General features: G+C 39.6%; 1 protein-coding gene across 5 annotated transcripts in view; it reads left to right on the top strand.

Annotated features, from left to right (window-relative positions):
* DARS2 (aspartyl-tRNA synthetase 2, mitochondrial) overlaps window positions 1–14,983 on the top strand; it is a 31,398-nt gene that overhangs the window by 1,532 nt on the left and 14,883 nt on the right. For 3 of the 5 annotated variants that reach the window (XM_039242356.1, XM_039242355.1, XM_039242354.1), the window contains exons 3-11: window positions 2,039–2,105; window positions 4,319–4,420; window positions 4,779–4,874; window positions 6,694–6,817; window positions 7,474–7,520; window positions 9,438–9,544; window positions 10,362–10,431; window positions 12,299–12,478; window positions 13,922–14,029. In XM_039242356.1, coding sequence (XP_039098287.1) covers window positions 2,039–2,105; window positions 4,319–4,420; window positions 4,779–4,874; window positions 6,694–6,817; window positions 7,474–7,520; window positions 9,438–9,544; window positions 10,362–10,431; window positions 12,299–12,478; window positions 13,922–14,029 — 901 coding nt within the window. The remainder of the gene's footprint in view (window positions 1–2,038; window positions 2,106–4,318; window positions 4,421–4,778; window positions 4,875–6,693; window positions 6,818–7,473; window positions 7,521–9,437; window positions 9,545–10,361; window positions 10,432–12,298; window positions 12,479–13,921; window positions 14,030–14,983) is intronic. The other 2 variants (XM_039242357.1, XM_039242358.1) reach the window with 2 other exon arrangements.

Genomic DNA, 14,983 nt, shown 5'->3' with positions numbered 1-14,983 from the left:
CCCCCAGTCAATTCCAAACTTTTATTAATTTTCAACCAGTCAGAACAATACAAGCTTTGCAACCACTGCAGGATTTTCACAATCCATTCAGTTTTCAGGGTTGTTTTGAAAGACCCGAATAGAGTCACTTGAGTGGCGTCTGTTGAAGGGTGTAATAAATGAAGTGTGTTCTACCAGTGGACTGAATGTCCCTTGACTTACTAAAGTTGAAGAGTTCCTAGGACCAGTAATTGGCAGTGGGCCAGCTGGTAAGCTTCAATACCATGAAAAGAGCTTATTTTATTCTAAATTTATTCTAAATTTAGGTAGAGAAAAACCTAAAAGGATAAACCGTGATTCCTTAAGGTTAAAGCCCGTTGTGTTGTTCATCTCTGTATTCCAGCACATACCTGAAAGGTACATCAGTTCACAATAAAGAGTTCCAAAATGCATAGAGTATGTGGTCTTCCTAAAGAATATGTCCCAAATGGGTGGATATTTGACCCATACATTTGGTGACTTTACTGAACTCAAAATCTGAGGGGGCTTTCTGTACCTCCTTCTGGTACTAAGGACAGTATAAGAAATGTAGGTTGAACGCCTAAAATGTTGGAATTTGAGGGATCTTTTGATAGTTTGTAGAAGTATTAAATTAGTAGTTAGACCTCCTCTAGAAAATTGTACATTGTATCTTTTTTTTTAAGAGAAGAATTTAGGAGCACCTGGGTGGCTCAGTTGACTAACTGTCCAACTCTCAAAATTGGCACAGGTCATGATCTCATAGTTCATTGGATCAAGCCCCATGTTGGACTCTGCTGACAGCATGGAGCCTGCTTGGGATTCTCTCTCCCTCTGCCTCTCTCTCTCTTTCAAAATAAGTAAATAGACATTAAATTCTTTAAAAAAGAGAGAGAGAAGAGCTTATACTGCTATATTTCAAAAATGACCAAGTAGATATTTCTAATATCCTGAAATATATTCTTTGGATTTTAATATGTGGAAAGTTTCCAAATTTAATAAAATTTTCTTATAAAGACTTAAGCCAGTGAAAATTTAAAATTTGCCTTTTGGGGCATCCGGGTAGCTCGGGTGCTTAAGTGTCTGACTCTTGATTTCAGCTTAGGTTATGATCTCATGGTTGGTGAATTGGAGCCCCACGTCAGGCTCTGCTCTGATAGTGCAGAGCATGCTTGGGATTCTCTCTCTGCCCCTCCCCTGCTTGTGCATGCATGCTCTCTCTCTCTCAAAATAAATAAATAAACCTTATAAAAAATTGCCTTTCATTAATAAGCCATCTGGATAGGGGAGCCTGGGTTGCTCAGTCAGTGAAACGTTGACTTTTGATTTTGACTCAGGTCATGATCTCACAGTTGTGTTGTAAGATCAGGCTCCACACTAGATGTGGAGCCTGCTTAAGATTCTCCCTCCCCCTCTTGCCCCTGCTCACTCTCTGTCTCTCTGTCTCTCTCTCTCTCTCAATAAATAACATCTGGGTAGCATTAGTAAGCTGTATATATAGCAGGAAAAAATTGAAATTGAAAATGAAAATTCTGGGGTGCCTGGCTAGCTCAAGTAGGCAGAGTTTGATATCAGGGTTGTGAGTTCGAACCCTGCATGTGCCGTGGAATTTACTTAAAAGAAAAACGGGAAAAAAGAACATGAAAATGAAAAGTCCATTTTTTTTCCTTTCATTAATCAGCTACATAGATGCATGAATGTAACTAATGAAAGCACATAATTATCATAAAAAGAACATGGGAAATTGCATGGGTTTTTTTTTGTCTAATTTGTTTTGCCTGCTTTAATTTTTTTTTTTTATGTTTTATTTATTTTTGAGAGAGAGACAGCATGAGCAGGGGAGGGTCAGAGAGAAAGGGACATACAGAATCCGAAACAGGCTCCAGGCTCTGAGCTGGCTGTCAGCCCAGCCTGATGCGGGGCTCGAACCCATGAACCGTGAGATCATGACCTAAGCCGAAGTCGGCCGCCCAACCGACTAAGCCACCCAGGCGCCCCTCAGAGATTTTATCTTAACATGTTCATTTTCTTCATTGATTAGGCAGAACATCTTCCTGGTCCTAAGAGACTTCCATGGGCTTGTCCAAGTTGTCATTCCCCAGGATGAGGTAATAGAAGGTGTCCTACTGTTATGTGAAAGCCTCTTTGACACTGTGGTAGAATAAGCTGAGTTTGTTGGATAAGTATGTTTGAGGTTTTAAATTCAGAAGTTTATTATTACTGAAACTAAAAACTACCATAAGCAGCACTAAGACAAATGACCAACTGGGAAAAAATATGTGCAACTCATATCACAGATAAAGGGCGAATTTCTCTCAAGGGCTACTTGAAATCAAAACAAACAAAAAGACCAGTGAACCAGTAGAAATATGAACCCAGGGTATGAAAATAAAATTTACTGAAAAGGAAACATAACTGGCTTAATAGACATATTAAAATATGTCCAACCTCACTCATAGGTAGAGAAATATGATTAAAACTACACAGAATTATCATTAAATACTGTATGGATAGCACACTGTGTTTGGGAAAACAAGTACCCATACATTCTTGGGGGGAGTACAAAGTACAAAGTGGCACTAAGTCTACAGACGGCAATTTGGCAATGTCAAAATAATAAGTGTATATCCTTTGAAACATTAATTTCTTTTCTAGTTAATTATCTTACACCTACACTTACACAAATGCAAATGACATAAATACAAGATTCTTCATTACAAGAATTTTTTATTAAAATTTTTTAATGTTTATTTTTGAGAGAGAGAGACAGAGCATGAGCAGGGGAGGGGCAGAGAGGAGACACAAAATCAGAACCAGGCTTCAGGCTCTGGGCAGTCAGCACAGAGCCTGATGCGGGGCTTGAACCCACAAACTGGGAGATCATTACCTGAGCCAAAGCTGGATGCTTAACCGACTTGAGTCACCCAGCTGCCTCTTTACAAGAGTTTTTTTTAATGTTTATTTATTTATTTTTGAGAGAGAGAGAGTGAACGAGCACACATGAGCAAGGGAGGGGCAGAGAGAGAGGGAGAGAGTAAATCCCAAGCAGACTCTGAGCTGTTAGAGCAGAGCCCAGTGCGGGGCTGGAACACAAAACAGTGAGATCAAGACGTGAGCCACAATCGGAAGTCAGACACTTAGCCGACTGAGCCAACCAGGCTCCCCAAGATTATTTTTAATAGAAAACAATTGGGAAAAACCAAGATGTACCCCTAAGAAGAAACTCCTATAAGAAGTAATGTACATCCCTGTGGCCATAGGAAAAAGAGTGAAAGAAACTCTTTATGTACTGATCTGGAAAGAAATCCAAAATATATTGTCAAGTGAAAAAAACAGGATACAGAAGAGCATGTAGAGTCCTATTACCTGTATAAAAAGGAGGCATGTATGTGTGTTGGTTATGAAATGTTCCTGGAACGATACGTAAGTTTCTAGTACATTGCGTACCTCTGGAGAGTGGGACTTTCCACTGTATATCTATTTGTACCCTTTGAATTTTGAGCCATGGGAAGGTACTACCTGCTCACAAAAATAATTACCATTAAAATTAGATAAAATAAAAATGCCCATGTCGGGGGCTCCTGGGTGGCTCAGTCCATTGAGCACGACTCATTGAGCATGACTCAGGTCATGATCTCATGGTTTGTAAGTTCCAGCCCCACATCAGGCTCTATGCTGGCAGCACAGGGCCTGTATGGGATTCTTTTTCTCTGTCCCCTTCTCTCTCTGCCCCTCCCCTGCTCACGTTTGTTTGCTAGCTCTCTCTCATTCTCAAAATAAATAAACGTTAAAAAAAAATAGCTCACATCATACTTGTTGAGCAGAACTGGTTTCTCTTGTGGTAATGTTCACAAGTGCTTGTGTATCTGAGGAACATGATTTATTCAGACTTATTAGTCTTTGAAGTAAGTAAAGAGCAATGAATTATCTTTCAGGGATGAGAATCCAGAGCATTCCTTTCATTTGGACCCCATTATTGCTATTGGATTTAACTGCCCCCGAGACTAACTCTGGAGACAGTTTCCTTAAAAGTATGTAGGAATTGTTTGCATCAATCATTCTTCTCCTTATTTTCCTTTAAGGAAAAAATGTTAAAACTCGTACCTTATAGTTTTACTGGCTGTATTCTATGGAGTCAAAATGGGGAACCAATTTACCGGAGTCTTTAATAAAGTAATTAAGGGCAGCCCTAGTATTTACGGCAGTATTTAAGGGCAGTAAATGAGTGTTTGTATTTTCTAAACCATAGACTACTGTAGTTACTACATATTCCTTTAAATTCATCTGTTTGTTAGAACTGTTTTTCTCTCCTGTTGTATAGTCAGCTGCTTCTGTGAAAAAGATTTTATGTGAAGCCCCAGTGGAGTCTGTGGTGCAAGTATCTGGGACAGTAATTTCCCGACCTCCAGGACAAGAGAATCCGGTGAGTTTTTTGGAAACTGTGTGTAAATTTGACCTATACATATTTGCACTGTGTGCACATTCAGGCAAGAGACCGAGCACCTGCTAGACGTCAGGCACCAAAGGTTCTGCAAGTTCTACAGATGAACCTACAGATTCCAGAATCTTCACCAGATACACACCTGTGCAAAGGGTCACATTAAAACCTTTGTAAAATGAGCACCTTGACCACGGATATGCATAAGAATGTCAAAATCTGGCACCGACATTTATGCTTCAGACTGTGCGCTCTCAGCACTTACACACTTTACATTATGTACAAATGTTCCCTGAGGAATGATTTTTTTTAAACATAGGTCTCTTCTGTCTGTCTCTTTAAGAAAATGCCAACGGGTGAGATCGAAATCCAAGTTAAATCCGCTGAACTTCTGAATACCTGCAAGAAGCTGCCCTTCGAAATTAAGGACTTCGTGAAGGTGCCATCCTTTGTTATTAAAAAAATATTAGGTATTTAGAAAATGTTGATAACCAGTAAAGTGTTTTCAGAGTTTTTAAAAGAAAAAGTTTAACTTCTACAAAATCAAGTGTTTTATTATAGACGTATTATGAAGTGTTCTTTTTCTTTATAGTTTTTTGTTTTTTGTTTTTGTTTTTTTTTTAGTTTATTTATTTTGAGAGAGAGAGAGTGCAAACGGGAGGGACAGAGAGAGTATCCCCAGCTCCGCTAACAGCGTGGAGCCTGATGCTGGGCTTAATCCCACAAACTGGGCCAAAATCAAGAATGTTGGCTTAACCCACTGAGCCACCCCAGGTGCCCCTGAAATATGCTCTTGGACAATTCCTCTGTGAACTGTTCTGAAATAGCAACAATGCAGTAAGCTGTTGCAGTTCCTAACCACCCAGGCTGCTTTTTCAGACAGCTTGAAACATGGTTCTACCTTTAAGGCTTGAGCTATTATTTTTAAGTGTTTTTATTGCTACTATCTTACGTGTTGAAGGGAAATTTCTACCTTGGAAATAGATGGCATAGGAGGGCCTTCACCTATTACCTTTAAGCCTCTAACAGTGATAAAATGTTTCCTTGACTTTCCAAGCATATAAATCTGATTATTGCAATTTAGGATGTTCTTTGCCAGAGCTTGAGGGGTTATTAGAGAACTAGCTCTGGGGAGTATACCCAGATAATCTGGACTTTGTCACATTATCTACACTTGTAAATGTATAGACATCTAATTTGTAAACTGATCTATAAGAAGGCTTTTAAATTGATTGCATGACCACTTAGTGTTACATTCACATTTTCCAAACTTAATCTCAAAACTTAATCTTTTAAGTAGAAAAAGCATTATAATTACAGGGTTGACCTTTCTGTGGGAGAGAAAAAAGAAAATCTACAGTTTTCCCCCAGCTGAGCTTTCAGAAAGAATCAATAGTTCTTCAATTTCTAGTATCAAAGAAATAAGCTATTTGAGGAAAAAGGACTTTAAAAACAAAAAGTTGTCAGCACAGAGAGATGCAGAGATCTACGGACTTGAAAATAAGCAAAGCTTCTCACCGGTTCCGACGCGCTCAGCCATGGAGATGCCTGTGCTGTTCCCGTGCATATGTTACACTTGTAGTCCCACTCAGGTGATAATGTCACAGCTGTTTGCACTCTGCTGTGTATTTTTAAAAGATCTTTGAAGTCTTTAAATATTTTTTTCAAGATTCAACTGTGGGCTTAAATGAATGGATAAATGTTTAGTGAGGGTAGGCAAATTTCAATCAATAAAAGGTAATGTTAATAATAATGAATAGTGAAAAAAATAGTAATAATCTAAAATCTATGCTAGTAACAAACTTAGAAGCTGTAGGAATTAAGAATGGTGATCTAGGGGCACCTGAGTGGGCTCAGTCATTTGAGCATCTGACTCTTGATTTCAGCTCAGGTCATAGTCCCAGGGCCCCAAGGTCCCAGGGTTGTGGGATTGAGTCTCGTGTTGGGCTTCACGCTAAGCGCAGAGCCTGCTTAAGATTCATTCTCTCTCTCTCCTTTTCTCTCTCTCTCTCTCTCTGTCTCCCCCCCTCTCCCCCCTCCCCCCACTCCCCCTCCACGTTGGCCCCTCTCCCCTGCTCACTCACTCTCTCTAAAATAAAGGAAAGGAAAAAAAAAATAAAAAAGAATGGTGGTGTATTAGCAAATGGTGGAAACTAAAGATAAAACTGAAGTTTTTGAAAATTCAAGCTTTGTATTAAAGTTAATATCATTTTAGCATTCAGAAATATTTGAACATAAAACTCTCTAAATTTATTTAGAAAACAGAGGCTCTTCGTTTGCAGTATCGCTACTTAGACTTGCGTAGTTTCCAAATGCAGCATAACCTGCGACTGAGGTCCCAGATGGTCATGAAGATGCGGGAATACCTCTGTAATCTCCATGGTAAGGGACGAGCCTCAATGAGCATCTTAGCATCTCTTCTGTTTTCATCAGCAGTTTTATTGTGTCTTCTCTTTAGCATCATTGGGTCACAAGTTGCCAGAGGTCCGGAATTCACTCAATGAAAAGCAGTTTTTGAAGAAAGGTTTATTTCCAGCTGTTTTGTCTTAGAGCATAATTTAGTTCTCTAGTAGGTCACAAATAGTCTTTGAAAGGTGTTGCCTTGAAGGTGGGACAGCCCTTGGGCATTTTTCTTAATTCCTTATCATGCTTATACTAATTTGTTAAGAGCTCAGAAATGTCCTATGAATTAAACTACACTCTTCATTCAGTCCTGAGGTTTTTTCCTACTATGTTTATGTTATTTTCACTACACTAGCAGAATGTTTAGAAAACCAAAATGGTTCAGTAGACAAGAATCCATCAAAGAGTTAGAATTATTTCATGACAAAAGTGTCATTTTATGAACCAAATAGGTTTTTATGAAAATCTTCAGCTTCCTTCTTGGATGTGTGGAAATCAGTATTCAGCAGGCTCAGTAACTTATTTCAGTCAAAATCCCTAATTAAAATGTAGCCTCAGATTTGTTGAATTGAACCATAGACAACATATTTGACAGGTTCCTATGTATTAAAATTCTGATGCTTCTCTCTTTTTAGGGTTTGTGGATATAGAAACACCAACATTGTTTAAGAGAACTCCGGGGGTATGTATATTCCTTAAATCAGCCTACAACAGTGCCCTACTAGTTATGAAATTGAACTACTTTGTTTTTATATTCACTTGGCTAGGTTTTTCCTATATTTTACTGCCTCATGATGGTCATATTAACTAGATTTGGGTGCGTTTTTTTTTTTAATTTTTTAAATGTTTATCTTTGAGAGAGAGACAGAGCACGAGTGGGGAGGTGCAGAGAGGGAGACACAGAATCCAAAGCAAGCTCCAGGCTCTAGCTGTTAGCATAGAGCCTGACATGGGGCTCGAACTCACAAGCCATGAGATTATGACATGAGCCGAAGTTGGATGCTTAACCGCCTTCCACCCAGGCACCCCTAGGTTTTGTTAAGAATTGAGAAAATTGAAGGCCCCTGGGTGGCTCAGTTAAGCATTTGAGTCTTGATTTGGGCTCAGGTCATGATTTCAAGGTTGTGAGATTGAGCCCTGGCTCTGTGCTGAATGCAGAACCTGCTTGAGATTTCCTCTCTCTGCCCCTCCCCCACTTGTGCTCCCTCTTTCTCCCTCTCCCTCCTCTCTCTCTCAAAAATAAATAAACATTTCTTAAAAATTAATAATAATGAATTGTTTCCTTAGAAATAAACCCCTTATTCATTAAGAATTGACATTTAAAAAAAATTTTTTTACGTTTATTTTTTGAGAGACAGAGAGAGCGTGAGTGGGGGAGGGGCAGAGAAAGAGAGAGTCACAGAATCTGAAGCAGGCTCCAGTCTCCAGACTGTCAGCCCAGAGCCCAGTGCAGATCTCGAACTCACAAACTGAGATCCTGTCCGGAGCCAAAGTCAGACGTTTGACTGAGCTGCTCAGATGCTTCAAGGATAAAAATTTCTAAATTTTACTCTATTTATACAGTATTTACTCTATTTATATGGTCTGTGGACTTATAAAACTATAGTTTAATTTTAAAAAGCACTGAGCGTGTCACCTCAGTGGCTCACTCAGTCAGTTGAGCATCTAACTCTTGATTTCAGCCCAGGTCATTATCCCAGGGTCATGAGATTGAGCCCCATGTTGGGCTCCATGCTGACTGAGGAGTCTGCTTAACATTCTCTCTGTCTGTTTCTCTCTCCTTCTACCCTGCTTGTACTCTCACTCTCTCTCTAAAATAAAAAAATTTGAGGGGCACCTGGGTGGCTCAGTCGGTTAAGTGTCTGACTTCAGCTCAGTCAGTTCAGTGTGCATAATCTCACAAACGGAGGGAAGCAAACTACAAGAGACTCTTAAATACAGAGAATAAATTGAGGGTTGATAGGGGGTGGAGGAAAGGGGAAAGTGGGTGATGGGCATGGAGGAGGGCACTTGTTGGAATGAGCACTGGATGTTGTATGGAAACCAATTTGACAATAAATTGTATTTAAAAATTTTTTTAATAAAATATTTTTTAAAAAAATTTTAATGTTTATTTTTGAGAGAGGGAGAGGCAGAGTGTGAGCAGGGAAGGGGCAGAGAGCGAGGGAGACACAGATTCCAAAGCAGGCTCCAGGCTCTGAGCTCTCAGCACAGAGTCTGATGCAGGGCTCAAACTCACGAACTGCAAGATCATGATCTGAGCTGAAGTCAGATGCTTCAACAGACTGAGTCACCCAAGTGCCCCAATATAATTTTTTTTAAAGAGCAATTAGCAATTATTGAATAGGAATTGCGCAAAATTCCTTTAGCTAATAACAGAATTGGAAAATCATTTCAACAAGCATACATTTATTACCTATGTACAAACATAGTTTAAAGCCTACTATGTGCAAGCCTTTTGGGGGACTGAAAAATGAGCAAGAAATGATTAGTCATTGATCTTTAGTTAACTTCAGTGATGAGCTGAAGTATTAGCTTACACCAGGCCTTAGGTTTGATTTTGTTAACAATATTTCTGCTCTCCTTCTCTCATTAAAAGGGTGCAAAAGAGTTTGTAGTACCATCCAGGGAACCTGGAAAGTTTTATTGTCTCCCTCAGAGTCCTCAACAGTTTAAGCAGCTTCTGATGGTTGGTGGTTTAGACAGGTGAGCTTTCTTTATGGCTGGGAGTTAGTTGTCAGAAAAAGAAAAGGGAGGGAGGTGGAGAGGAGAAAAGGAAATACAAAATTGTCTGATCTGTTAAAAGAAGTTAGGAAATGTATGAGCATTTGGAAAATACTTGTAAAATACTCTAAACATTATAGTCGTTATTGAGTAACGATTTTTGGGTGGCCACCGTGTGCAAAGCTCTGTGCTAGTGTATGTGCAGGGAATTAAAAACAAAAAAGAATAGGGTTTGCTCTCCAGGAGTTAATGAATGTAGTAAGACAGAATAGGGTAATAAATAAAACCAACTGTGATAGAACCCAAGAATAAGTTTGTTGAGGGTTGCAAACTTGGTATTAAAAGGTGTGAAACAATACTGTTTTGGGAGATAGGAAAAAAATCTTTGTGGGTGAGGCATTCTGGGATAGTACTGGGTCTCAGCAGGTAAAGGGGAGAATGAGAATAGCATAGCACAAGAAGCTCAAGTGGACCCATGGAACAACAAATATTTCACTTTGGCCAAAGCAAAAGAGTGTGTGTAAAGAAGTATAGACTTGCCTTGCATGCCAGTCTAATATATGAACATCAGAAGGTGCAGTTGTATATTTTTAAGACAATGTATGGAGCAGTTAGTTTCTCGTGGGTCTGCTCTTGATCTGCTTAGATTAGAGCATCATAAAGAATTTTTAAATTTCTTATGTTCCTCTAGGTACCATTATTAATTTGTTTCATAGAGTGAACCGCAATGAACTTTTGGGGAAAAGTATGTGTATCTTCCTAAAATCATGCCTCAAATCATGCTATTTTTCAATTGTAGATATTTTCAGGTTGCCCGATGTTATCGAGATGAAGGTTCAAGACCAGACCGACAGCCCGAGTTTACTCAGGTACTAAGTTATGTTCACTTCTGTGTCTTACTTACTCAGCCTTCCTACGGCCAAGCATTTCAAGACCAGGCAGTAATTTTATACACAAGCATACCTTGTTTTATTGCACTTCGCTCTGTCGTGCTTCACAAACATCACATTATTTACAGGTTGAGGGTTTGGGCAGCCCTGTGTGGTCCAAGTATTGGCGCCGTTTTTCCAACAGCATGTATTCAGTTTGAGTCTCTATGTCACGTTTTGGTCACTCTTGCAGTATTTCAAACTTTTTAATTATTATTATATTTGTTTTCTTGATCTGTGATGAGTGTGACTCACTAAAAGCTCAGATGATGTTTAGCATTTTTTTAGCAATAAAGTATTTTTTTTTAATGTTTATTTTTGAAGGAGAACATGTGAGTGGGTGAGGGGCAGAGAGAGGGAGACACAGAAACTGAAGGAGGCTCCAGGCTGTGAGCTGTTAGCACAGAGACTGATGCAGGGCTCAAACCCATGAGCCGTAGGATCATAACCTGAGCCGAAGTCAGATGCTTAACTGATGGAACCACCCACGTGCCCCAGCAATAAAGTATTTTTAATTAAGGTGTATATATATATTTTTAAAGATAATGCTATTGCACACTTAATAGACTACAGTACAGTGTAAACATAACTTGTTTTTAAGTTAGTTTACTTATTTTGAGAGAGAGAGAGAGATCATGCAAGTAGGGAAAGGTCAGAGAGAGAGTAGGAAAGAGAATCCCAAGCAGGCTCTGCATGATAGCACAGATGAGAGGCTTAATCTCATGAACTGTGAAATCGTGACCTGAGCCAAAACCAAGAGTCAGACACTTAACCAACTGAGCCACCCAGGCACCCCTATAAACATAACTTTTTTTAAGTTTTATTTATGTATTTTGAGAGTGAGAGAGATGCAGGGTGGAGGGGCAGAGAGAGAGGGACAGAGAGAGACTCCCAAGCAGGCTCTGCACTGTTAGCACAGAGCCCGGCATGGGGCTTAAACCCACTAACCGTGAGATCATGACCTGAGCTGAAACCAAGAGTTGGACGCATAACTGACTGAGCCACCCAGGTGCCCTAAACATAACTTTTATATACAGTTGGGAACCAAAAACTTAATTTGACCTGCTTTATTGTGTTATTTGCTTTATTGCAGTGGTCTGGAACCAAACCCACAAAATCACCAGTGTATGCCAGTGCTTTACTTCTCATTACATTTTCTTCATCAGCTATTTAACTAAACTAACCTGCAGTTGAGATACTAATGGTTCAATTTTTGATCCATTCCATATGTCCGTTTTGTAAGGAGTACAGTCATCAACTAAGAAATGCCAGAGACTCTGACGGTGTTTTAATGGCCATGGTAGGATAACGTTCTGAAAACAAATCTCGTACATTAAGAACCAACAATTCTGTATGTTGGTATTCAATCTACCTAATCTCTGGACTCAACAAAGCTGTCGTGATTGGGTTTTTTGTATGATAGGGTATCAGTGTGGTGTTTTAATCAATGTGGTGAAGTGCAAAAATCTTACTTAAGTTTTGGAGTTAGCCAGACCTAGAATGAAATGCAGCTTCACTGCTACTAACTACATGTACACAGGCAAGTTATGTGGCCCCTCTGAGCCTTCAGCTGTGAGAATGGGAACTTAGTGATGGGAATTAAGCAAGCTGAGATTTGTAAAGTATTTGCACAGTGCCTGACATAAAACAGATGTACAGTAATATTTGTCCCCCACAACCCCCATCCAGACATTAAGTATTTTTGTGCAGAATCCTGTGGCAACTTGAAACCAGAGAAATATATACATATGTACATATTCATATCATGGCTGTTCAAGTTAGTTTTCATATGTTATTTTGGTTTCAGATTGACATAGAGATGTCTTTTGTAGACCAGACTGGAATCCGGAGTCTAATTGAGGGCTTGCTCCAGTATTCCTGGCCCAGTGATAAAGATCCTGTGGTGGTTCCTTTTCTTTCTATGACTTTTGCTGAGGCAATGGCCAGCTATGGAACTGATAAACCCGACACTCGATTTGGGATGAAGGTACCTCTCTTCACTTTTCCAAGACTCTGTCCCCACATAGTCCTACAGTCTTTTAAACCACTTTGAAATTTACAACAAGTTACACACACTGTTATCCAAGCTACAGCAAGAGAGAATAATAGCCCGTTAGCACTGCAGTACTTTTTTCTGTGTATTGTATTCCAAGACCCATTCCAAGAGCAAGGTTCTTGTTATAAAGTTTTTATTACTAAGAATTTATTAATTATATGGACGTTAATGGTAACTTGAAAGGAAAAAAAAAAGCCCTATTCTTTCCTCTTCGGTTTTTCTTAAGCTAAAATAACAGTTGGAAGACAAATGATTAAGAGTTATTCTTTTTTGGGGCACCTGGGTGGCTCAGTCGGTTAAGCATCCGACTTCGGCTCAGGTCATAATCTTACAGTCCATGGGTTCGAGCCCCGCATTGGGCTCCGTGCTGACAGCTCAGAGCCTGGAGCCTATTTCAGATTCTGTGTCTCCCTCTCTCTCTACCCCTCCCCAGCTCGTGCTCTGTCTCCCTAGCCTATAAAGAGCTCATATCGAAATGTTTATTCAAAGTATCAAACTCTACACATATTTAACTAAGAGTAAGGGTCGTGTTTATATAGAGCAGTTCCCATTAGCAAGCCTCTCATTATTTGCTCTTAGAAACAGCCCATCACATCTGTCATGCCGGTGACATTTCTGTATTCCGTTTGTCAGTGCACATTCCTTAGAAATTGAAGTTCTACTTCCTCTATAAATAGGCAGTGTTAGGATGTCTTAGGATGAAAAAATATATACAAAAAGTCCTAACTGCCTGCTTACAGCTGTCAACCTAACCATTCCTTATTTCTTCTTTTGTAGTATGGAATAGTAGCTCTTTTTTTTTTTTTTTTTCATGTTTCATTTCTTTATTTTGAGAGAGAGAGAATCTGTGCACACACAAGGGGGAGAAGGGCAGAGGGGAAAGAGGAAGAGAGAGAATCCCAAGCAGGCTCCTTGCTGTCAGTGCAGAGCCCGGCTCAGGATGCGATCACATGAACTTGATCAGCCATGATCTTGAGACAAGATTAAGAGCTAGATGCTTAATCAACTGAGACACCCAGGCTCCTTTCTTAAGTCAGACTCCTTAGGTTAAATTCTGGATCTGCCCCTTACCAGCTATGTCTTCTAGGCTGATTTAGTTTTCCTCTCTGTGCCTTGGTTTCCTCATATGTTACATGAGAATAATGAGAGTGCTTATCTTATAATCTGTTGTACTGATTAAATGAATTAATAACAGTGAATAATACATTAGAATATTAACCCTTGTCATGGTGCCCAGCCCACAGTAAACATTATGAATGCACTCTATAAATGTTAATAAAGATCTACTGGCTTCTTTAGAATCTTGTTTGTAAAAGTTTTTGAGATAAAAAGTACTTCACTTTTGCTTACCCTTTGTTGTTACCCATTTTATAGATTGTAGATATTAGTGATGTGTTCAGAAACACAGAAGTTGGATTTCTTCAAGATGCACTTAGTAAACCCCAAGGAACGGTCAAGGCCATATGTATCTCTGAAGGAACAGTAAGTCATGAGCAGTTCAATACTGGCACATTTAAACTTCAAGAAGAACAATTCTTTTTATAAGAATATATATTTTCATATAAAGTTTAATACTTTCCCTTGTGAGTATGAGTTTACACCCAAGATCTAGAGGTTTTTTTTCTTCCTTTTAAAAAAATGCTGTAAAGTACTCTTGTATTTCATTTGGGATCATTCCCACCAGTGATGAGCATGAAATCGTGTTCAGACCCTGGGTTCAGCCTCAATTTATCCAAAGTCTTCCAGGCCCTGTCAGCTCCAGCACTGCCCTTGCATGTTGGTTCTCAGTCTTCCCAGGGCTCTGGTCTCAGATGCATTCAAACAAGGGAGGAGAAAAGAGGTAGCGCTGCAAAAAGCAAAAGAGGGCAAACAAGGGCCGGAGAAGGAATGGTTGGGCGAGGTGAACACTGACCCTGAGGTGATGAGACACGTCTGTTTTCTTTTATTTTTTTATTTTTTTATTTTTTTATTTTTTACAAATAGTTTATTGTCAAATTAGTTTCCACATAACACTCAGTGCTCATCCCCAAAGTGCCCTCCTCCATGCCCATCCCCCCTCCCCCCCACATCCATCAGTCCTCAGTTTTTGTCAGCATTCAAGAGTCTCTCATGGTTTGCCTCTCTCCCTTTCCCCCACCATTTCCGCCCTTCTTCTCCCCCTTGTTCCTCCGTCAAGTTCCTCCTAATCCTCCTATACGTGCAAACATATGATATTTGTCCTTCTCTGCCTGACTTATTTCGCTCAGCATAACACCCTCAAGGTCCATCCATGTTGCTACACATGGCCAGATTTCATTGTTTCTCATTGCCATGTAGTATTCCATGGTATAGATAAACCACATCTTCTTGATCCATTCGTCCGTTGATGGACACTTAGGCTCTTTCCATGTTTTAGCTATTGTGGAGAGTGCTGCTATGAACGAGACACGTCTGTTT

This window comes from Hyaena hyaena, unplaced genomic scaffold (assembly GCF_003009895.1).
Source record: "Hyaena hyaena isolate Hyena2069 unplaced genomic scaffold, ASM300989v1 scaffold_209, whole genome shotgun sequence".
Taxonomy (NCBI): domain Eukaryota; kingdom Metazoa; phylum Chordata; class Mammalia; order Carnivora; family Hyaenidae; genus Hyaena; species Hyaena hyaena.
Note: the sequence above shows the minus strand (reverse complement) of the source record. Positions and strands in the feature narration are given on the sequence as shown.